The sequence below is a fragment of the Bufo gargarizans genome, chromosome 11, assembly GCF_014858855.1.
Source record: "Bufo gargarizans isolate SCDJY-AF-19 chromosome 11, ASM1485885v1, whole genome shotgun sequence".
NCBI classification, from domain to species: domain Eukaryota; kingdom Metazoa; phylum Chordata; class Amphibia; order Anura; family Bufonidae; genus Bufo; species Bufo gargarizans.
The window spans coordinates 53,599,789-53,624,875 of NC_058090.1; the positions used below are offsets into that span (position 1 = coordinate 53,599,789).

Consider the following 25,087-nt stretch of genomic DNA (forward strand, 5'->3'; position numbering starts at 1 on the left):
CTGTAGAAACGTATATAGCAAGGGCTAATCTGCCTATGCAAATGCTTTAGAAATAGTGCAGTATGTATGTACTGGGCTTGGTTCTGGTGCTGTATTTATGTAATGGGCTTGGTTCTGGTGCTGTATTTACGTGATAAGCTTGGTTCTGGTGCTGTTTTTATGTAATGAGCTTGGTTCTGGATGCTGTATTCATGTAATGAGCTTGGTTCTGGTGCTGTATTTATGTAATAAACTTGGTTCTGGTGCTGTATTTATGTAATGGGCTTGGTTCTGGTGCTGTTTTTATGTAATGGGCTTGGTTCTGGTGCTGTATTTACGTGATGAGCTTGGTTCTGGTGCTGTTTTTATGTAATGGGCTTGGTTCTGGTGCTGTTTTTATGTAATGAGCTTGGTTCTGGATGCTGTATTCATGTAATGAGCTTGGTTCTGGTGCTGTATTTACGTGATGAGCTTGGTTCTGGTGCTGTATTCATGTAATGAGCTTGGTTCTGGTGCTGTATTTATGTAATAAGCTTGGTTCTGGTGCTGTATTTATGTAATAAGCTTGGTTCTGGTGCTGTATTTATGTAATGGGCTTGGTTCTGGTGCTGTTTTTATGTAATGAGCTTGGTTCTGGTGCTGTATTTATGTAATAAGCTTGGTTCTGGTGCTGTATTTATGTAATAAGCTTGGTTCTGGTGCTGTATTTATGTAATGGGCTTGGTTCTGGTGCTGTTTTTATGTAAAAAGCTTGGTTCTGGTGCTGTATTCATGTAATAAGCTTGGTTCTGGTGCTGTATTTATGTACTGGGCTTGGTTCTGGTGCTGTATTTATGTAATGGGCTTGGTTCTGGCACTGTATTTATGTAAAAAGCTTGGTTCTGGTGCTGTATTTATGAAATGTATTGGTTATGGTGCTTTATAATTACATAGTTAATACGGTTAAAAAAATTTAATTTTATGTAATGAGCTTGGTTCTGGTGCTGTATTCATGTAATGAGCTTGGTTCTGGTGCTGTATTTATGTAATGAGCTTGGTTCTGGTGCTGTATTTATGTAATGGGCTTGGTTCTGGTGGTGTATATATGTACCATGTTTGGTTCTGGCACTGTATTTATGCAATGGTCTTGGACCTGGTGCGGTATATACTGTATGTAATGAGCTTAGTGCTAGTGCTCAACATGTCTTGTTCTGTATTTATGTAATGAGCTTGATATGGCACCGCTACTACAGTATCTTAGATAGAACACAACCATGCATGGTATGTTTTGCATTCACTGCCATGGGACTTCTGAAATTAGCTGAGCCAGTTGGCTTAGCTATTTTCAGGAGACCCATAGCTGGGAATGCAGGGGTAGACACACATGTATGGCTTATTCTTCATTCACTTGGGGGCCCCATTCTTAATAACTAGATGGGACTCGCACCTATCGGACATTTATGCCATTTCCTATTGATAGGTCATAAATGTCCCAGAAGATACAACCCCTTTAGGGTGTCTTCACTTTCTGTGACTGAATATCACTTTTATTCACCTAAATGGGGCTTGCAGAAATCATGATGTATGGAACTTATTTTCAGTTGCAGAAGTTTTCTGCAACTAAATCTGTCATGTGTGAAGGCAAATTAGCTGTATATATTATTTTGTTCATAAAATTATTTTACATCTTAAATTCAATGCTACTAATTTAGTATATTCAGTACCCTATGATGGTGGTGGAGCTGTGTGCGTGTTGGGGACACACCAAAAGACTTGTCGCACAGGGTGCCATGTAACCAAAGGTCGGCCCTGGTCCTGGTTGTTCATAAGTTTTGGCTGTCAACACCCACCTGCTGTCAATTGGCAGCTTTTTCCCTAGAAGAAAACGGTCATCAGGTGGGTGAGCGTGGTGAGAAGGAGCTCATGAATAGGTGTGACTCTTTTCCAGGCACGGGCTGTATTGATTTTAATTTGTGATGAACGAAGCGAGCTTCAGATGTTACATCCGAAGTCTCTTCATTCAAAACTTCGGATTAATACTGTGCAGAGATCTGTCTCCGTACAGTATTAAAATGTATGGTCTCCGATGAGCTGAAGTTAGTTATTCGTGAAGTTGCACATGACTTCGTTGAATAACTTCAGTAGTTGATTTTGAATGTGGAAAACCACTTCAAAACTTGAAACCGAAGTCACCGATTCCGAGGTACCTATTGGAGCCCATACATTTTAATACGTACGGAGACTGATCTCTGCATAGTATTAATCTGAAGTTTTGAATCAAGCGGCTTCGCATGTGACATCTGAAGCTCACTTCGCTCATCACTAGTATTATAACTGGTATTATGCTGGTTCTCAGCATTCACTTATGGTACTTTTAGCTCATAGGATTAGCAATAAGTGTGTCATTCCAGCATAAAGTTGATGAGTGATTCCCTTTATCTAACAAGTTGTCTTTACAGACAGTTTGTAATTTCATGATTGGAAAAGATATAGAACGTATAGATATTTTCGTTTCCCCTCTCAATCATTCATTATGGAGGAAGTAATGGGCTGCAGTAATTCCAGTCTCTCCCACACTGAAATAAAAGGCTAGTTTTAAGCTAGTGTTATTAGTTCCAGTAGAGAACAGCCTGCGGGAGCTCTCTGGATCCGCCATTGCCAGATGTTACCGCAATGCCCGCCTGCCCTATTGATTAAAATAGGGTCCGGTGGAGATCTGGCAGACCCCATTATTTTCAATGGGGCTGGCAGCCTGAAAGCGCTAATAACGTTAGTGTGAAAGAAGCCTAATAAACAGAACAGAGTTCTAATTTTTATTTTAAACTATAACATGACTTTACACACCGAGGTGAATACCCTAGGAGTGTTTTTTTTTAAGGGGATTACTGGAGGTACGCTTTAACACTCTACCACAAACAAAAGTGGTAAGATACTGGGTACAAAGGTGTAATATATTCTGCCATCGCTGTAAAAATTGGGATGGACATGTCTTTTTTCAGAACTGTAACACTGTTATGGGATCCACAGTCTTAAAGCTTTTAACAAGGCATAAGGCAAAAAGCAATAAGACCACAGTTTACTATATAATGACCTTTTGGTACATTTTGTTATATTTACACCAGTGTATGAACCGAGACGGACAGTCTGGCCTTTTTTTTAGGAGAATTCCGTTTCACGTTTATGCTGCATAAACACATTGGATTGTAAAGGAAGGCATAATATGGTAATGTTATCTTATAAAACATACAATCAGGATCAAACTCAGAGTATTGTGTTCCATCTTATTAATCCATGTCTGCAGTCTATATGCATGTGCAAGTCAATTTATGCATGAATTCACTCTTCAGCATACATGACGCAAGCATCTCTTATGCATAGATTCATGTATGCCCTTCATGCATATATCACACATATACATGTGAAGCAGTGTTGGAAAACTTAAGTCATTGCCACATACTGTATTCTCCTTTCCTGCCTGTCACTGAAGAAAGCATCTATATACCTCTGTATACAGCTATTTTGTTTTGTAACAGACCATATATTATTGTATTTCATAGTTATGAGACCGCCAGATGAAATGAGATCTTTCAGGAAACAATTTTAATGATTTCTATTTCTGACCTTTGCAAATTAATATTATCTAATTAATATTGTACTATTAGTACTGCTAATGGAATAGTAGATATGTTGGTAATGTATGTACACAGCCATATATACATATACTGTTTCACAGCAGAAATGCACAATATATGCTCCATAATGCTAACTGAGAAGTACAGACATATTGCACATTTCTGGCTGGGGAGATTGCCAACTGTGTATTATGCTTAATATTGCATTTTATATCAGTTATATCAGTCAGTTTGAGCACCCCTCTTTTCTATATATCACTTAAGCCACAGATTTTTTCATTTATATTGCACAATGCGTCTGTTTATATTCTCACCTAATGCTAAGCATTAAACCCTTAAAGGGGTGAGTCTCTATATGCTACTAGCTGCACATGTGCTGGGAAAAGCACACACATTCAGCTAGTAATAGGCATTATGAATCCATTGGCTCAGGTGTCTGACGGTTTAATATGACTAATTCATGCTTACATGCAGGTCTGCTGACCTGCTTCCGGGCGTTGCACTCTCAAAATGGCTGCTGAGGGAGGGTCCTGCCCATCAGCGACCTCCATTCACTTACAGTAAGGATGGACAGGGGAACTAGCACATGCACAGTTTGTCCCTAGTGTAAGTGTAACCTGCATGTAAGCCTAAATTAGTCCTATTAAACCGTTAGACATCTGAGGTTTCCACCAAAGTCAAAGTTCCCACCTTATTGCATAGATGGTTCATTGGGTCAAAAACATTATGCACAGTGCTCGCTGTGTCCAGCAGTCATTATTTTAGGGTTATATGGTGCAATCTGTTACCACTTCAATGTACAGATGACAACATGCAATGCTACCCCATCGGTGGATTGTTTTATTTCATTTGACCCACCTACAATACCATGAGACAGTGGTACAGAGTCCTGTCCTTAGAATACACTTTATAGGAGGTATAATGTTTTTTTATAAATGTATCCATGTCTTTAAAATGCATTTTGTTGGGGTCCCTAAAACAGACGTAATCTGAATAAAAACGGTCGTACATGCCTGCTCTAAAGGAAGACTGTACTAGTTAATTTTGGCTTGTGTATAAGAATTTACTTATGCGTTTATCAGTCATTTTAGATTTCAGCATTGAAATAATATGACTTTAGGCAAAGAACAAGTTCTCAAAATAGTAAAATGCTAATTTTAACAATGCCACAACATAGCATAGAAACAAAGCAAAGAGCTGCATGTTAGGTTATTCTGTAGCAAGGATCATTCACAGGACACCCAGATCCCATTGTAAGCTTCAGGCTCAACAGTAATGACAAAGAAAGAAATAGGACACATCTCTAGGGTCTAACCTTGGCAGATTATACAAAGGAGCCATGCGAAAGCACGCCACCACAGCCCTTTTCCTCTGTTTCGACAGCAGCTTGTGCCACACAGCCTTCTTAGACCTCAAGGGCTGCTCCACCTGTAGTACATGTGAAAATATTAGGCAATAATGTACGGGGTGTCAATAGGAGTTCATCTCTGTGGACAGTTCAATTCTGAAGAATGCATGGCTTCCATATGTTGTTATGTGACACTCAAAAGAGACCTCTCACCTGCTCAAGATGGAAGACTGCTGCAGAGATTTTCTGCACACGTTCCACAGTTCTCTCAGAATCCCCGTCCTCACTTTTCAGTATATCCTTGTAGAGATTGAGCTGCCATTTCACTGCAGGGTCTTCGGACTGGTGGAGAGAAAATAAAGACAAGGTCAGTATTCAAAGAGAAGACTGAGAAGCTCAGTAAATTGTCTTCACTAGAAATTAGCTATCACCAATTAGCTCTAAATGATGGAAATCAAGGATAATTTGTACAGTATGAGCAGGGACCAGCAAATTAATTGGATCCAGGTGTGTGTCAAAAAAGACATTTGAAATCAGAGCTGCTGAAGTGATCAGCAACCAACACTACCCGGAACAGGTCATGGAGTCACCGAGAAGGCAAAAAAATCATGTAAATGAATGATTACAAAGTGTTTAATCATCCCGGCTGCTCATTCAAGTGGAGCTCTATAATAAAGCTTGGCAGACATGATGAAAGATGGTTGCCCAATGCCAAGGAGACACCAAATACAAGGGGAATCTTAATTGTAAATAAAAAAAAGCTAAACAAAAGTAAAAATGTGAAGGGGGTTACCTGACATTTTACAAAAGTAAAAATAAAATAGCCATAAGTCACCATTTAAGCCACCTTGCTACTCCAATGGTCTCTGCTGGTTCTTATTTCCCTTCAGCAATAACATAGCAATAAACCAACTCCTTTGTCGGGTATTTAGCCTCTGAAACACGTTGTTTGTAGTTTTAGCAATAAAAGTATACGATTCAGTTCATCATCTTGGCGGTCCCCTTTAATTTGTGACAGCACCAATTCTCCAAAGTCCTCTTTTTCTGTCCTACAAGCACCATAATACCCGGCAAGCAGAGTCTACAGCAAGCCAGGAGGCAGCAGCGCAGACCGGAGACCATTATACGGTGCACTATAACAGCGGTGGTGAAGCTATGGCATAGGTGCCAGAGGCGGCACTCAGAGCCCTCTCTGTGGGCACCCGCACCCTGTAAAAAGTCTAAGGTGTACCAATATGCCTTAGACCAGGCATGTTCAAACTGCGGCCCTCCAGCTGTTGCAAAACTCCAACTCCCAGCATGCCTGGATAGCTTACAGCTATTAGGGCATGCTGTGAGTTGTAGTTTTGTAACAGCTGGAGGGCTGCAGTTTGGACATGCCTGCCTTAGACTTTTCCTTCCATTTAGCAGCACAGGGCACCCTATGAACATCACAGGCAGCACACTGAATGTAGGCAGGCTATTATAGCTAAAGTACATGGAAGATATACTATATCGGACTGTGGTATTCAGGTTACATTGCTGTGTTGGCACTTTGCTATAAATAAGTGGGTTTTGGGGTGCAGTTTGGGCACTCGGCCTCTAAACAGTTTGCTATAATTGTATTATAGACTGTTGTGAATTTCTGAAAATGATAGAAGGTGAGTGTTTTGACACTCATTTAATAATACAATGGAAACTCCCTGCGGTAGCGCACTAGAGGCGCTACCTCGGTTTCCTTTTTCTTTCGTTCAGCAATATTATGCATGGCATGAGACCACTAGGGCCAGGAAAAATAGATATCAGTGGAAAAATAGATATCCATGTTATCACTGACGAAGTAGTCTAGGGGACTTCGAAACACAATTGGAGTTTAAATCAGAATTCCCAGAACATAACTATCTATTGGCACCATACATAACACCATCCACCTCTAAAAGGATTTGTGGAGAAGCAAATAGTGCTATGTACTTGCTGGCACTGATACCCAAACATACTAGCCTCTCAAGGTAAAAAGAGGGAGAGCCTAAGGCCCCGTTCACATTTCTGTGTCAGTGTCACGTCCGTGAAAAAAGCGGATGTGTTTCATCCGTGAAGATGTCCATGAGGGATCCGTGGTTAGTTCGTGTGTTCGTTTTTACCATCTGTGTGTCATCCGTAATTCACTGACGTTGCTCAGCTGAAAATTAATTTCCAAAGAATCTCCTATTAGTCTTCAGTGAAAAACAGACACAACACGGACACAACACAAATGTGTGTCAGTGGTTTTCCCGGACCCACAAACTTCAATGGGCGTGCTTGGTCCACATCACAGATGAAAGTATTGCATGTCTCCACGGTCAGTAAAAAAATACTGAAATGTGAACAGACAATGGGTACGTGTGCGTTCTGTGAAAAACAGAAATGTGAACGAGGCCTAAGTCTGCTCTATTCCAGAGCAAAGACTGAACTCGGCATCTCTTCAGCAAGAGTGGAACCTCCACAGGGGGATAGAGACCTAACACCAAGCATTGGGTGGAAAGATATTGTTCTTCCCTAAGCTGCAGTGGAAACAGCAAGGACGTTCTAATGGCACTCCCGTATGCCTGGTCTCATAACAAGTGACAATAATGGAAAACCAGAGCCTCCACCAGCGTTCAATGTATCACCACCCATGCTCACAAATATTGACTGTTATATTATGGAGAATGTATCAGGTGTATTTTTTTTTTTAACAGTCTCCTGAATCGATATACAGTGCTACTGCTATTTTACAGTGATTGCAATTTTTCCAAACAAATTCATGTTTTGTTTTTTCTAGCACACTTACATGAATTCATTTTTTATGCATTATATGTTTTTATGATTATACATTTAATATACAAATAAGGATAAAAGCCTATATATTGCTTGGAATTTGTATGAATTATTGTGGAGTGTGGAGCAGCAAATACAGTATAAAAATTATGATAGATGAAGGAGGCATGGGCACATGAACTCTGGGATCCACAGCCCTCTCCAAAATGGGGCTCCCCCAACCGGTTTGGTAAGGGGGCCAGTGGATGAAGAGGTATGGGCACATCTCTCTCCATGCATTTCTATGGTAGTTATGGAAAGACTTTTTGGTTGTGTTTTTCTGCACTGTTGCATTTTTTGTGTAAGTTTTTGCAGTAAAAATACAAACTCTGGGTGTTGTCTAAAGGTTTATGGGAAATATGAAATCCAGCACATACATGCATTTTTGCTACTGGCGTTTTTATTTATTTGGTGGTGTTTTCTGTCTTTCTGGCCTGTTTTTTTTTAGGCACTTTAACATCTCTTAAGCCTCATTCACACGTCAGTGTATTGGTCAGTGATTTCATCAGTGATTGTGAGCCAAAACCAGGCTTGGAGCCTCTACAGACATAAGATAGGGAAAGATCCGCACATGTTCTGTTTTTAGAGCCATACCTAGTTTTGGCTTATAATCACTGATGGAAATCACTGACAAAACACTGACTGTGTGAATGAGGCATTACACTATAGAGGCCAGAAAAAAAAAACGCAGTTCACAGGCCCATTTAGAAAAAAAAAGCCACAAAAAAAGCCCCACAAACTGCAGCAAGAAACTCACATTTTGGAGTATTTTCCAGTGGTAAAAAAGCACCAGAGAAAATCCATGTGTGTAAGCACCCTAAATGTCTAAGGTGGCAAATTTAAGGAATGAACACACTCCGTACATCTTTATTAAGGTACTTACTTTCTCCTGCAAATGAAGGTTATTGCGCAGCTGTTCTTTAACTTCGTCATCTGTATCTCTCTGTAATAAATAGTACTGGTTTATTGCCTCCATTATGACCAGTGCTCACCACACAATGAAATAACATTCTACTGAAACAACATGTTCAACTTTCCTATGAAATAACTGGCAATGTGTCTTACAAAAAATGATTGTAATGCCATGGATTATAAAAGGTGGATCTCCGATATGGCATTGGCAATATACAGATGTGTCATAAACCTATAGAAACAGAGTCAAGGTACACAAATTCATATATCCAGATGACAAAATATTTAAACATATGATTATAAAGATAAAAAAAATATTAATCAAAAATGATAATGCACACAAAATGCAGCATTACTGGGAGAGACAAGATAAATGCAGAAATAGGTAACCATAGTCAGAGGCAAAGGACATATCCCAATATGCCACCACATAGAATCCTTGTACATGTAATAAAAAAATGCTTATACGAAGACATATCCCCTACACTACAACATATCTCCCAATGGAGGACGGGTGTATGGCAAAACAGGACTGGTAAATACAAACTGCTATGTGTCCCTATGATGCCAGCACCAAAGAAAAAAAAAGGCTGTGATGCAATGAGTGTTGGGGCTGGTGTCACCTCTGGTGTGTTCGGCCACTACAGGTAATATATTTAATATATATATTAGTCATACTTTGAGCTCAATGTTGTTCTTGCTTGATAAATTTGTCCTCATATAGATATTAAATTCATTTCCGAGATTTTCTATGTGCTCACAACTGGGATTTTTCTATTTCTACAGTCTCTCCCAGTGATGCAGCCTTTTTTTAAATCTCTTTAATCATGTATTTACCAAAAATGAAAAAGTAGAGGCAGCATCCAATTTTGCAATAGTTAAAATAAGTTGTGTTCTTTTAATCCATATAATGGCAATCCATGTACATACAACGTTTCAGCTACAACTTAACTTTCATCAAGCATCAAATGTTGCATGTACCTCGATTGCCCTTATATAGAATAAAAGAACACAATTATTTTCACTATTGCAAATACACCACAACTCTATACCGCACTGTTACTTGCATCACTAACAGTGGAAGGGTTTACACTAGTCACGTGGAGACTAACAATAGGTGTTGCTCCCATAGAGGCAATATGAACCTGCTGAGAAACCGCCAAACTACTCAAATTAATATATCCAGATTACAAAATCTTTATTAAATACATGATTAAAGAGATTAAAAAAATAATTAAAAATCAGAATACACACAGAAGGCTGCATCACTGGGAGAGACTGCAGAAATAGAAAAATCCCAGTTGTGAACACATAGAAAATCTCGTAAATGAATTTAATATCTATATGAGGACAAATTTAGTGAATGTACTTATTTTCATGTGATGTATTAAATTTTTATTTGTTTGCCATATTGGTGGAATATACAGGTGCAGCAGAGCTGAATTTGCAAGTTGTACTGGACCTGAGGCTGCACTTTTACACAGTCAGTAGGTAAACCTATCATATTTTGTCTAAAAGAGCTGTCAGAGTTAAATTTTAAAAGACAAGGAAGCTATTAGAATAATAATAACAATAATAATATTCGCCTTGCAAAACCCTTTGATTCCTTCCCTCCCCATGGGGCTCTGTTATCTTCACTGAAGTTAATGTGCCATACACCTAAGTGTCTAGTGTTGTACACCACTGAGGCCAGTGACTGATTGCAGACACAAAAACACCACTGAGCCCCTCACGTTAGTTTCCAGTTATAGCCTTCCATCACTCCTAGTGCTAGAACTGAGCATGGTCAACCAGTAGGCTGAATTACGGGTCATAACCCAAAGTGACAAACTATAAACATCAGATTTGGGGCCACTAGGTGGTGAGTGATTATTTTGGAACTTCTGAAAAGGTTTAGTTACTATACAGATTTTTACTTTCAACTTGAGTGAAGTTTTGTATACTGGAATACTCCTTTAAATAATGATTTGTCTACTTAACACATCATCACATGCTTACGTTTCTCGTCCCTCTTCCTGTTCACAGCTACTGACTGTCTATGGCAAAGATCATAGACTGCAGCAGCGGACAGGAAGAGGGACGGGAGACCCCGCATGTGCACTACACACACACCATCTCATCATACAGCTGATTGGTGGGGGTGCCGGGTGTCGGACCTCCGCCAATCTGATATTGATGACCTATCGTGAGGATAGGCCATCAATAGTAAAAGCCCGGAGAACCCCTTTAAGGGTCTGTCCAGAATTAGGAGAAACGTTTAGCTTTTTTTTTCTTGCACTGGAAAGCATCGTCAATCTTGTCCTTAGGCTGTATCTGATATTCTAGTTCATTCCTATTCAAAAGACTGGAGCTGAGCTGAATTACCAGACACAACCTATATTTCTTCTAGTCCTGGACAGTCCCTTTAATTTAATAGAAAAAAAAAAAAAACAGGTTGCTCACACTGTACTAGCTGGAGCTGTCCATGGTTCTGTATAGGTTCTCTAGACTATTTCACATGTTCCTCCTAGGACTAAACTGATGACAGTATCAGTCTGATACCTTATTAACAGTTCAGGCAGTAACCAGAGTACTATCAGGAAAGATCTGTAACCATAGCAACCACTGCTAATCAGCATTGTCACATTGATTCTACATTTCCATCCTGCTTATTTAACTAGATCCATTAAAAAGTCCATCTCTGAGATAAAGAGGGAGCCGAAATAAATGTTTAATTATAAAATACAAAGGGACCTATTTATTTGACAAAATCAGTTATTATAGGCATCCCTATGTATATACTGTAAGTCCTAAAATGAGTAGCTGTCAGAATAAAAGAAGAGTACAATGTCTCTATTTAAGAGAGGCAGCCTAGAAGACTAAGAAAATGTGAATTTCATCCCCAGAAACAGAATTATCCCTACATAAAAATAGCAATGCTAATGTGACGCTTGTAGTCAATGCACATCCAAAATGATAATAGCATTTATGTGCAGTCATCAGCAATTCAAGGAGGAGATCATCTGTATATAAATGAACACAGAGGAATGTAGTTTGTCTTCCGACACACATTTGCCAGCCATGACCCAACATTCTTAACGGCTGGGATATTACAGTGAAATATCTATGCTGTGTTACTTACAAGACTGTATCTGCTCTTTGCCAGTGAGATCAGTTCCTGGTCCCCCGGTGTGCACATGTTCAGACCAATGGGTAACATCTTCTTCAGGGCAGCTACAATGAGGGAAGTCTGTATGGAGTAAAGGTCCCCTCTGCGTTTGGTTCTCTTCCGCTCCTGATCTTGTCCTCCAGACTAGAACAGTGATACATACCATCATGGATTGGTTAGGTTCTGAGTTACGCATACCAAGGGTTGAGATGGACTGTGACTTATAGCATAATGCTAAAATGTGATAAGAATTGTTTTAGGAGAGAAAGCAGAAACTTCTGTATCTTGACGACAATGTATTCTCAATGATCTTGGACAAAACATAGTCCCTGTATCGGTGAACATTTCTGACACCAGATGCATGAATTGTAAAGGTTTGTATTTTCAAAAACTATTATTTGCAAAATATGAACCTGAACCACATACTTACCGATCTAAAAACCTAAAAATACCCTGTTCCAAAAATGACCCTTCTTAAATACACCCAGGGCTTCTGTTACTGAACTCCAATCTAAATTTTGTTTTGTAAAGTTGAACCACATGGGTTACTCAATGTATCTTTGTCCAATTTTAGCAAGGATATGTCTCCAAATGCTTATTGTTAGGGGTGTTACTCCAGTAAAGGGTCAACAGTTGCTGAACAGATCTGAAGTGGCAACAGTGGTGATGAAAACCACATCCTTCCCCCTCAGTCAGTGCTCTGCAAACGTTGGCTACAGGATCTAAACCTCAATGTTACTGGTCCCCAAATGTTTTGTATTGTGCTATACAGACTGATCTGGCTTCCCTCTGCATTCAGGTGACAAGTGCTGGCATTCAAATATTCGTTGTAAGATGGCATGCATCAGCATAACGGGCCGTGGATGGTCAGCAATAACATGAGTGTTTCTCGGCCAGTTTTGACAACTACTGCTGCTGCCTCAGAGAACTTCAGCAGTAGTTCTTTGCTGTGCGAGGACCTGGGTAAGTAATGAGAGATGGGCAAAATTACATTCAGTAAACCCACATGGTGGTCCATTTTCCAAAACAAGGATTTCTGCTAAAAATAACATGCTTTAGTACTCGGCATGGTTCACCTAATAATGGCAATTAGGCTAGAGCTAAACAATGTCACATTTGAGTCCATGGACTACATCTATCATACAACAAGGTCAGAATGTTAGTTAGTTTTTTCCTGGTTAGTGCATCTGCAAGTAGCCAGATGGAATGCACAATTTCCATAACTTACATTTCTGTAACTTGAGAATATACATATATATTTACACACTAGTCATGGAAAATGTCCATTGCTGTGGAATATGTCTGTTCCACAAGAGCAGCTTCAGGGTACCATTATCCAGCAAAAATCTTCAGGAAGCTCTTATTAGAATTTATATTAAAAGTGACCGATAGTGGAGATAGAATATATAGCATAGAATTAAAAATATAGAAAAACAAAGCCTGCGATGACATAATCACCACTCTTAGTACACAAGAGACAATACAGAATATAGACTAGACTAAATGGAACCACAGGTTTGACACCAAGTGAAAAATACTGCACTCTAAGTAATAATGAAGTAAGGCACATCAAAGAAGTAATTTGAGTCTTAAAGCAGCAGTCCTTCTATAGGGGATAAAAACAGAAAAAGAAAAAAAAAATTTAATAAAATTATTCTTTGCTGGTTGTTAATTAATAGCAATGCCCCTGTGTGACCTAGGAACTTAGGACTTGGCTGTGAAAATAACTTCTTAAAAGGGTTCTCCCTTTACAACAAGGTATTCCCATCTATGAGATAGGAGCTAAAGCCTGTATTACACTGCCCAATTTTTGGCAGATGATCGCTAATGAGCGCTTGTATGAAAGCTCATTAGTGATCATCTTGCCGTGTAAAACTGCTACTAATTGCCAGATGAACGACAAATGCTCGATCATTGGGCAATCCAAATCTATTGACATGTTAAAAAATTATTGTTTGCAGGCGGCAGATCGTGCTGTCTAATAATGATCTGCTGCCGGCGAACCACTATGCTGCTGAGGAGCTCGCTGCATGTAATATCAATCGTCTCCTCCACTAGCGCGCAGGCGTTTGCCGGGAAGGAACGCTTCCCTCCCGATATAGTCTGCCACATCAGCTTTAAGTCTTTGATCAGTAAAGACACAACTGCTGTTTTCCCCTGTTTGAATGGAGCAGCGGAAACGCAAGCTCGCTGACACTCTACTCAACTCTATGGGGCTACCAGAGGTAGCCAAGCGCTTGCACTCAGCTATTTCCAGCAGTCCCATAGAGTTGAATGTACACAAATACATTCAAATAGAAGAAAGCGGCCTCTGTACTCGTGACTGACGGGGGCCCCAGTGGTTGGACCCAGGCCTCTGTACTCGTGACTGGCGGGGGCCCCAGGGTTGGACCCAGGCCTCTGTACTCGTAACTGACGGGGGCCTCAGTGGTTGGACCCAGGCCTCTGTACTCGTGACTGACGGGGGCCCCAGTGGTTGGACCCAGGCCTCTGTACTCGTGACTGACGGGGGCCTCAGTGGTTGGACCCAGGCCTCTGTACTCGTGACTGAAGGGGGCCCCAGTGGTTGGACCCAGGCCTCTGTACTTATGACTGACAGGGGCCCCAGTGGTTGGACCCAGGCCTCTGTACTCGTGACTGACGGGGGCCCCAGGGTTGGACCCAGGCCTCTGTACTCATGACTGACGGGGGCCCCAGTGGTTGGACCCAGGCCTCTGTACTCGTGACTGACGGGGGCCCCAGTGGTTGGACACAGGCCAATCAGACACATACTTCCTATCCTGTGGAAGGGTATCAAACTGAAGCTGATTTATTGAGTGACAACTTGTGCTGAAAATAAAAGACTAAACAAATACATAAAAAGAACATACAAAAGAAAGCAAGAGATAATTGAAAGCTATAAAGTGAGAATGACTGCTACTTTAAGACTGCAAGTCAAAGCTCTGAGCTACACAAGCATGTGTTGGCCTTTTATAAACTTTTCTACTGTAAAGTGCCAACAAATGAGTAGATTTGTCCTCTCGGGGTTGTTAGTTGCATCACTACATTTTATTATTTTTTATTATTAGGAGATACAATTACCTGCCCCATAAAATTAAGTTTGCATTAAAATATAAAAAACATCTTCCCATTTCACTTAAAAATCTGAAGAGCAAATTACAAAAACCGTGTGACAGTATAATAGATAATACAGCGTACTACATTGTGGGCCATAATGCACACTGTTGTGTGTGAAAAATGATTCTTTCATATTGCTATTATTTAAGGCATACTTGACTTGGAAATGTAAGCTTGATCAATGGTGGCCACCCTCAGGTACGCATTCTTACAAGTACAGTTGCGAAGTGCTGCTAAAGCTAGGTTCACGCCAGCCATTCAGATTCTGTTGTTCTGCTCCATTACAGTAGCAAAATGACAAAATTAACTGCTACTACGGAGGGAAAGGTAACAAACGGCACCTGATGGACCCTATTGACTATAATGGGTCTGTTGGATTTCCATTAGAAAACCCAGCATTTTACCAGACAAGATAAAGCAGTATGCTTCACTTTTTTGGCCTGTATTGTTTAAAGAATCTGCATTGGAGCCTCCGTTGCGGATGTGAACACAGCCTAAGCCATGGCCTTATTATACTGCTTCAAGCATGACTACCTTTCTGTCGTAGTGTTTCAGGCATGGCTGCTTCTGTTGCTCGCTACCACTTGGCAGGCTTTCACTGATTACACTATGTCAAGCATGGATGTTCCAGATGCTTTCTCCTTTCCACCCCCCTTATATCAGAGAGTTGCTCTGTGTAAAACTGATTAAGAAAGGGACATATCAAATACATTTTGTAAAAGAACCTAAACCTTCAATGGTTATCAGTAAAATTCTCCCCGCAGCACCGAGCTGAAGTGCCTTAGGTAAGGATAACAATAACTTGCTGGGCATCAAAGCTTTGCTTACATTTGTGCCTTCAACAGGTTTCTGCAACAGTGATCTATGAACAGCACTAAAATAGAGTAACACAGTAACTGTACCCATGTAAATGACAAACTACATAAAACATCAGTGGCGTCACAAGGGTGAACCATGTAATAAATCTACTGGCCAGTTCTACGGTACCACATACTTAGCTGGATCTGAAGAAGCTATGGGTGATAAAGACCTTTAGCAATCAGATGTGAGTAAGACAAGGCAACACTAAACGGAATATTAAATGATTTTTTTTTCAATGTAAATGTAAGGTTTCCAGCACAACTGGTTGCAGAACATGTCACTTATGGACATCAGTTATTAAGAACCTAAGAAGACATGTAGCACCTGATGGCAGGTGGGCTCATGTGTAGTGAGAAAACCTACACTTTGATTCAATGACCCATTGTTATCGTTTTTAGATATGGTATTGGGATGTTATATTGGGATTTCTATCTAATTCAAACTCACAGACATAATCAACAGGTGATCAACTTCGTAATCTTCTATTCAACTGTGAAATTTGGTCATCTGGACATATTGTCCGTGGGCTTTCTTGACATCATGAATTTGCTAATTACACCAAAACGTGTATCAAAATGACACGAAACGTGACCGCCCTTGGTGACGCCACTGCTAGACTTATGGAACATACAATATGAGTGGATGGAGCCAGGCTAGCTAAATACATAGACAGGTCATGCATGCTGTACCTTTACTTGTATGGGCTGTGTGAAAGAAAAATGTAGGAGACAAGTAAGTAAAACAAATGGAAATGAACCACATATTCCTTAATTACTAGTGAGATGATAGGGCAGTAAATAAAGTAGATTAAAATGAGGATCTAAGCAAAAACGTCAACCAGTCTCTGTTATGAAACCAATTAAAACAAGAACGTTGTATCTCAACCCTGTTAGCTCGTTCTTTAGTCAGATGACAAAGCAGAACATTCTTGCAATGAAAATAATTGGATCATATGCCATACTTACCAGACTGTGGTGCTTTTGAAATGAATATCATAGCACAAGTTAAGTACAACACAACACAACTCTGCTATACCACGGAATTTGGTATATGTACATTAACATTTACAGCATTGTAGACGAAGACTAAGTTTATCTGCACATACGTTCCTAATACTGCTATCATTCATACAATTTGTTGCATGTATAACTGATCCTATAAGGCCCGGTGTATGCACAAAGAGGGTCCTCTTGGCACACATTGTTTAGTATGTGTTGGCAGATCTTTTGTATTTCACTGTTTGGAAAATAATACACAGAGTGATCCCCCCCAAAAAACTGAACAAAAACAAACAAACCAAAAAATGGGCATTATATACAATTGTATGGCATACAGTCACGTACAGCTGGGCAATACATTCTGAAATGATTAAATATTACTATTGTTTATATTGTTATATATTAACTGGTCTTTTTCATGGAAAGAATCAGATCTTTTTCAGATCTGGTGAAAATATCAGGGATCGAGAGCTATATTCTTATGAAGCACTTCTTTTCTCTTACATAGCTCCCTCTCTCCCAGGTAAGTTTTACAGTATGGGTAGATATTTTCTATGCCATTTATAAAACTACAGTCCTTTCTACGTGGCAGAGGGGCAGCTAGACACCCTCAGGGATCAGAACTTCATAACTTCTCCCCGGTCTATAGCTAATCGACTGCATGATCGACTATAGCACTGATTTGATGTTTCAGTCAGAAAACCAGCAGATGTCAGACCAAATCCATTTGCCATTTAAATGTCTCCAGCTTAGTGCTAATAGACTTACTTTTGACATCTTACTCTTGTTGTTTCCAGTTAGAAATGCCAGATTGTTGATTTCATTTTGAATCACAAAATTCTGTTCTTCTCTCTTAAAGTTCTGAACCATAAAACAAAAAAGGGAAAAGTAGCATTAAGAAAGTGCCAACAGCTGATATGCACATATTTATGACAAAATATACCATGCTGAATGATCAAATGCTTCTTTAAAAAAAATAATTCAAGCAGCCCCATAAATGTGTTAAAATAACGAAGACAGAGATACTTACCTCCTCCATACCCCTGCAGCTTCCAGTGCTGGGCTCCTGTCCTCCTCGCTGCAGTGGTGTCGTTTCGTGCTCACTGGTAACTGCTGCAGCCAATTACTGGCCTCAGCAGTGGTGTCCCATGTACTGCTGAGGCCAGTGATTGGCTGCAGTGTGCACGGAACATCACTGCTACAGCCAGGAGGATGATAGCAGCAGTGGGGAGGCCCAGCTCTGAAAGCGTCAGGGAAGAGAAGGGATAAGTATGGGTTATTTTGTGCAGAGCATTATAGGGCTTGTCCAGAATTAGAAAAACAGAATGCTTTCTTCCAGAAACTGTCCTTCACTTGCCCATACTGTAGGTTGTGTTTGACATTGCAGCTAAGCTCAAACGAAAGGAATGTGATTAAGCTGCTGGGCAGGTATGGCACAGTTTTGGGGAGAAAGTTGAATTGTTTTTAAAATCCTAGAAAACCCCATTAACTTATTGATTAAAAATCTAGATTTTACATTGATCAATGTAAAGTGTTAACTAGGATCGCCATCACAGTGCACCTTTTATCCTGTACCTGAGTTACAGCCTTACTGTAGCTAAAAGTGGAGTTCCCCAATTTGCAGCCTTCACAGTTGACATGATGCTCCGTGGCTGGAAAGAGCTTTGTCTGGTGATGTGCCCTTTGAGAGGTTTTGTTGTTATACCAGAAACTGTACTGTCACTACAAAAACTAAGTAAACCACTGCATTACAGGAGCTCAGATAGTAGCTTCAAAGGTGAACATGCTTCAGATATAAATGCAGACCATGCTAGATGGATTGACCCATGTATACTATACAATTTATGCATTTTCTTCCATATAAATGTGATGATTAACTGGGTTTATGCTTGCAAAACACGCAGCTCTATTAATAAATTATTATGCTACTTTTACAATGATACTGGCTCATGCATCACATAAATCCGTAGGCCTCCACTCACTCAACAGAAGCCGAAAGTCTGCTTTTGGCATCTGTTGGACAAATGTACTGTTTCCTTTCCCTCTACCGAAATGAAATATCATGAATCTCCCTTTATTGGGGGTAAACACAGATACCCAGGATTGGTAACACAATACACTCCCATTATAGAACAACATTTCCGATAAGAATTACAACCAAGACCTATAGGCTTGGGTTTTGTAATATAGCACAGAATAAAGGCCGCTATTAACAACCTCCCCTCCCCCACTTCTAAAGACAGCAATTTCTGGAATATTATATTAGGAGAAACTGTTTATAGTGCAATTGACTACTAATAGTGTAGTTGGCTCTAAATAAAAAAAAATCATTTTAGAGCACAAATGCAGGGTTTAAATTGGAAAACAAATAATAAAGTTAAGCCAAAAATGAGTAAGCATATCCACAGAGCAACAGCTATTCCTTACATGTGATTTGCACCAAAGAATGAACACTTCAGCCACCATTCTGAACAGCTCATCAGAGTCTATATCTGGTTTTTTGAGCCAATTAGATCTAGAAAAAATAAAAATGTAAAATAAACTTCAAGATTGTGCAAATCGGTGAAGTATTAAAACGTTGATGGTGTGCTGAAATCTGTATACCTGTTGTTATCTACATATCGGATCAACATTGGGTAGAAGGCATAGAGATCTCTGCATAACACGGCAAACTCATCCAGAATCAGCAGCTCTGCCTCCTGGGTGTCCGCCTTGCTGTCTGCCTTCATCAGCTCCTCCTCTTGCACAATCTTTATTGCTTTTTTCTTCAGTTTCTCCAGCGTGGGGATGAAATGGCTCTTTAGGAGGTCCGGCTGAGCCTTGCTGATAATTGGCTGAGCATACACTGCAAACATACATTAAGTACTAGATTATTAACAAAAGTATGAGTCTGCAGAGAGGTTTTCAGCCGCACGTGCACATCACTGGAAGCAGAGATGGGCATCACGTTCTGCAGAGCAAGCATGTTTCAGCCAAACATCTCCACTTCTAGAATAAAATAAATGACATCTGATATACTCCTAACTTACCGAAAAACACATCCATTTCCATATTTTAAGGCTTAATTTCATTGCTGCCACAAAATGTAAAAAACTAAGTTTACCTGACAAACTGAAAACACTGTTTTCCTCCCTAGTTAGGAGCAATCTCATATAAGGATACATATAAATCCTGCCAATGTTGTCTGATAGCAGGGCAGCATTATAGAAATGCAAAAGGGGCAAAGGGGTTGATTTAAAAGGAATTTGTCATCAGAAAATGACCTATTGTTTAACGGTCTTATGTTAAAAATCTATGTTTTAGAATTTTTTGTTAAAAACAAATGTATATAATATTGCAATTTTCACCCTGGCCACTAGGTCCAACGAAAAGTCATGATTTCTTGTTCTGTAAAGATAACTTTCAGTAGGTATTATCACTATCATCACAGGCAGAATTACAATGACAAATAACACCTGTGTATGGATAACACAGAGTCCACCATTCACAATAGGTGTAGTCACAGCTTAGAGTGGGTTCACATCACGTTTTTGTCATCTGTTTAACATACAAAAAACATATATGTTAATAGATGCCTCAGACTGATGCCATACTGTGGCATCCGTTCACTGTAGAGTTCCATTGTAAAAAAAAAATAACTGTATACGTTAATGTATTCCTTGCATAAAGGAAACGGGACGGGTGCGTTTTTCAGCCCATAGATTTCTATTATGACGGAATGAATATCGGAATACCTCTAAAGGCATTCCGTTACGCATTCCATCATAGAATTGTGTTATGGTCCGTGGTAACGGAATCCATTATGCAATTCACCTTTTTCCACTAAACAAAGCATGGACGAATGTCATAACATGAAATTTGCTCATCTCGGTACAATACACCGGATAGGACAGCAAAATATACTGGGTCCACGTCAGATACCTGCTGGAGGTGCCAGGGGGGAAAGGGATCTTTCTTACACATTTGGTGGACATGTCCGCCTATATATAAATGGTGGTGTGAGGTGTTCTCAACTGCCAACGGGGTCTGTGGCTCCTCGATCCAACCTTCCCCTCAAATTGCACTTCTCTCCTTCCCCCAGGGAAAGGAGACCCTCAAACAGCCATTTGTGTTCTCGCAAATGATACTGGCGGCCCGTCTCCTACTCCCTAAATTCTGGCTTCAATCGACAATTCCCCCTATGGATCAGTGGATCCAAAAGATCGACCAGATTCACAGATTTGAGGAACTCTCTGCTTGGGAGACTCGTACACACATAATGTTCCTCAAAAAATGGAACAAATGGTCCAGTTATAGAGCCCCTAAATCTCAGAGCACTGCTGGTGTCTAGATCTTTTGGTGGGCACAAGCAACTGTTCTCAACATCCTCTCAATGCACTCCATGTTCTGACTATCAGACCTCAACATAAGAGTGGACAAAATATCCTGGCTTCTGATGTTATTACCTTTTTGAATGTTTGACATTGCACTCTTAACAAACTACCTCTATCATCTGTAACTGGATTGTCTAAATTCTCCATTGTGGTCATGTACACTCACCCATCTGATGTGTCATACTGTCTTACTGATATGACGTCACTCTGAATATTGATTGTATCTTGATGTAGCCTGCGAGCATATACCTTGGTACTCCCTGTTACCTTCTGTTGTAATTGGAAAATTATCAATAAAAATATAATATAAAAAAAAAAATTTGCTCATCTCTAGTAAAAATCTACACTTTGGGTTTTAGAGATATTTCAATTGGCCCCATCATTGTGAACAAGGAAAACAATTTTTTGCATGACGTAGGGTGACGGGAAACTCCTGAAGATCATACTGAATTGTCGACCTCATAAATGTGGTTCCGTCAGAAGCTGCTACACATTAGTACAACACGGCTTCACAAGTTCGCTTCACTCAAAGGTCAGGCAGAGTTTGCTTGGATAAATCTTTCTAGGGATTATGCTAGATAAAAAAGGAGATTCTTTATGTGAGTGTGGGTGTATAATGTCATCAAATAAAATCTTGTGCTGCCCATCCTAAAAATCTCAGGATAATACCTTAGATAACATGATCAAGGAGGATGAGTAAATCATGGCATTACTTTCTCTAATTTTTACTTTTAGTGTTTTTTATTACATGGAAATTAACTGATACACTGTAGGATTGTGATGTGTTTTAGCTGGTTGTCTAGGTGCTCACAGTAAGAGATCTGACCTTGGTTACTTTTGGCAGGTTTAGACCGCCACAGGAGCAGCAGATTATCGCGAAGGAAGCGCTCCTTCCCGACAGTCGGCTGCTCGTTCAGTGGGGGGGTGAAGTGCAGCATTTACATGCTACATTGCTGCTGTGATCGCTCATCCTCATTCAGCTGCATGCTTTATGGGCAGCAGATCGCTATTTAGAAGCATGATCTGCGGCCCAGAAACGATAATTTACTTGCCTGCACGAACGACAGTTTTACCTGATGAATGAGCGTTCCTCTCATTCATCGCATGATCGGCTGCACCTTTAGACGGGCAGATTTTCATGTAAACCCATCATTAGTCTACCATATTTAGGCTCAATGTTGTTGGGGCAGCAAATGATAGATTGTGCATAGAAACTATTTTATTTAACAATACTAAACTCTACAATTGCTACCATCCCCTATCCTTGTTTTTGGCGTACAAAGTTGCAAACTCATTTTTGCCACTTTTTAAACACCATTGCAACTAAATCTAGTCACAATTTGTCCTTTTCTATTTCTAAAAAGGGGGCATGACAAGGGCAGGGTGGAGGCAGGGCCATCAGCCCCAACATATCATCATTAAAGATGAGCAAATAGAAGCTGACGAAGTGGAATTGATTTAAAATTTCAGGAAAAATTTGATTCACACTGAATATGAATTTCCTTGCGCTTCGCAAATCACATTTTTTCCTAAAATGGTGGCTGCACGTGTGAGGACATGAAGAAATGAACTCTGGGAAGGCAGGATCATCCATACTGACATGCATGCAGCCAATCAGCAGCCAGCCAGCCCTGTGATGTCACAGCCCTATAAATACGGCAGCCATCTTAGATTCTGCCATTCACCAGCGTACTTAGTGCAGGTAGAGACGTGTCTGCAGACGCTAGGGACAGTTATAGAAAAAACTTCATTGTGCTAAAAAACAAAAAAAAATTTCAAGTGCAGGGAAAGATTATTCAAGGTGTAGGGAAAGGATAGGGAGGAATCATACCACTGCATTTATGTTAGACAGGGTTCAGTATTCCTATTACACCTTGCAGAACTGACTGGGGATCCAAATTGCCATTATACAGCTCTGTAATTCTAGCAACATGTTCTTATTAGGGTGCAAGTGCTGATAGATAGAGGCATTAACAGGGGTTATTACAAGGCAATATTTCTACGTCTTATTTGCCCTTGTGCGGTGCATTTATCTGTAGTAAAGGCTTTTGTGGGGTGTTTTAGTGGAAAAATAAAAAATATATTTGCCGCTCTTCTGTGCAGTTATATCTTTTAAAGCCTTTTGTGATGTGTGTGAGGAATATGGATTATCATTTACTGGCATTCCTGATTTTCATTTGATTCACCTTTTCACAGTCAATGTACATGCAAGCTATGTTCTCACCCCCCAGTAATCTGATGTCAGATAGCAAGGGAGAAAACCCCCCAGGGGTCCAGGCTTCAAGGAGGCCCCAGGTGGATATAGTCACACCTCTTCCAGCTGACAGGCACCACATGTTAGGATGCCCAGGAGGGGAGATATACATAACTCCCCACAGAAACCACATAGCGGCACCATGTTTGGACTCTAGTTGTAGCCGGAACCCAGGAGGATCAATTGGGCCCGGAACCACCTCCCTATGACATTCTGGTCTGGAGCTATGAGCCATAATCGGTTTTGTGGCTCATTTGATGCCAGTCCCAGAACAGGAGGAGGGGACTTCTCCCAGAGGCAGGGAGGGGAGGGGCCGGCTACAGTTTAAAAGGCTTGTGCCAGCAAGCGGGCTGGTCTTTTTCTGAAAGGGGGTCACATCGTGCAAATGTATTTGGAGAGACCTGGAAACCGCTGACATCACAACCCCCATGTGACTGCAACCAAGGACTATTCCACCATCATAACCCCAAGGAACTTTCATCTACCTGGTAACTGACTTTTGCTCTGCTTAACCCTGTTCTACCTATATCACCTGTATCTGTAACCTCAGACCGCTGTATATATTTCCTGTGTATATTGTGTCATCTAGTGTGCCCTTAAGGTGATTAAATATATAATTTAATCTTGTGCTATCTTGTATCTCGATCACGAATCCCCTAAATCTCAGAGCACTGCTGGTGTCTAGATCTTTTGGTGGGCACAAGCAGCTGTTCTCAACATCCTCTCAATGCACTCCATGTTCTGACTATCAGACCTCAACATAAGAGTGGACAAAATATCCTGGCTTCTGAGCCATGGGCCTTGCAAGGCACACGTGTTCAATCTAGTTGTCAATCGGTTCCTGAAGTCTTCCACCCATCTGCAAGACATCATAAAAATGGGCAGGAAACTTTGCATGCATTTCAGCCACTCCTACACCATGAAGCACACCCTCCTTGAGCTGAAGCTGCAGCGGCAGAACAGCATCCCCCAACATAGGCTGATATGCGATGTTTCCACACGTTGGAATTCCCCCTCCATATATTGGATCGACTGTATGAACAGAAAAAGGCCATCAACGATTTCTTGATGATCCAAGCGGACAGGAGTACTCCCCTGTATTACTTTGATGTCAGCCAGTGGCAGCTCATGTGTGACACCTGCAGTTTGCTCAGGCCCTTTGAGGATGCCACGTTATTTGTCAGTTGCCAGGACTACGGGATGAACAACGTCATTCCACTGCTTCATGTCCTGGAACAGATGCTGCTAAATCTGGCTGGTCAGGGGACTGGAGGCGTGGCACCTAGATCTTATGGCCACATGAGCCCTGTGGGGGCTGAACTGGAGGAGGAGGAGGACATTGGACCACAAGCAATGTGTAGTGAAATTAGTGTTTTTCTACACAGGTGACAGGAGAGGAGGAGCAGGAGCAGCCGGAGGAGCAAGAGGGAAATGAGGAAGACTAGGTAGATGACTTAGGCACACCATGGCAGTATGCAGCGGAGATGGAGGCAGGGAGTCCCTCCGAGTCACTTGTGCAAATGGCCCGTTGCATGCTCACTTTCTTAGGTAGTGACAGCCAAATTGTCACCATTCAGCAGAGAGATGACTTCTGGCTCTCCACCTTGTTGGACCCTCGCTACCTGTCTAAAATGGGGGCCTTTTTTACACCCGCTGAGAGGGAGGACAAACT

At 40.7% G+C, this 25,087-nt stretch overlaps 1 protein-coding gene across 5 annotated transcripts in view; it reads right to left on the reverse strand.

Annotated features, from left to right (window-relative positions):
• RYR3 (ryanodine receptor 3) overlaps positions 1–25,087 on the reverse strand; it is a 684,284-nt gene that overhangs the window by 195,305 nt on the left and 463,892 nt on the right. For 3 of the 5 annotated variants that reach the window (XM_044272378.1, XM_044272376.1, XM_044272380.1), the window contains exons 67-74: positions 19,393–19,633; positions 19,216–19,303; positions 17,557–17,649; positions 16,480–16,494; positions 11,786–11,956; positions 8,636–8,695; positions 5,152–5,280; positions 4,906–5,018 (exon numbers count right to left, since the gene is read on the reverse strand). In XM_044272378.1, coding sequence (XP_044128313.1) covers positions 4,906–5,018; positions 5,152–5,280; positions 8,636–8,695; positions 11,786–11,956; positions 16,480–16,494; positions 17,557–17,649; positions 19,216–19,303; positions 19,393–19,633 — 910 coding nt within the window. The remainder of the gene's footprint in view (positions 1–4,905; positions 5,019–5,151; positions 5,281–8,635; positions 8,696–11,785; positions 11,957–16,479; positions 16,495–17,556; positions 17,650–19,215; positions 19,304–19,392; positions 19,634–25,087) is intronic. The other 2 variants (XM_044272379.1, XM_044272377.1) reach the window with 1 other exon arrangement.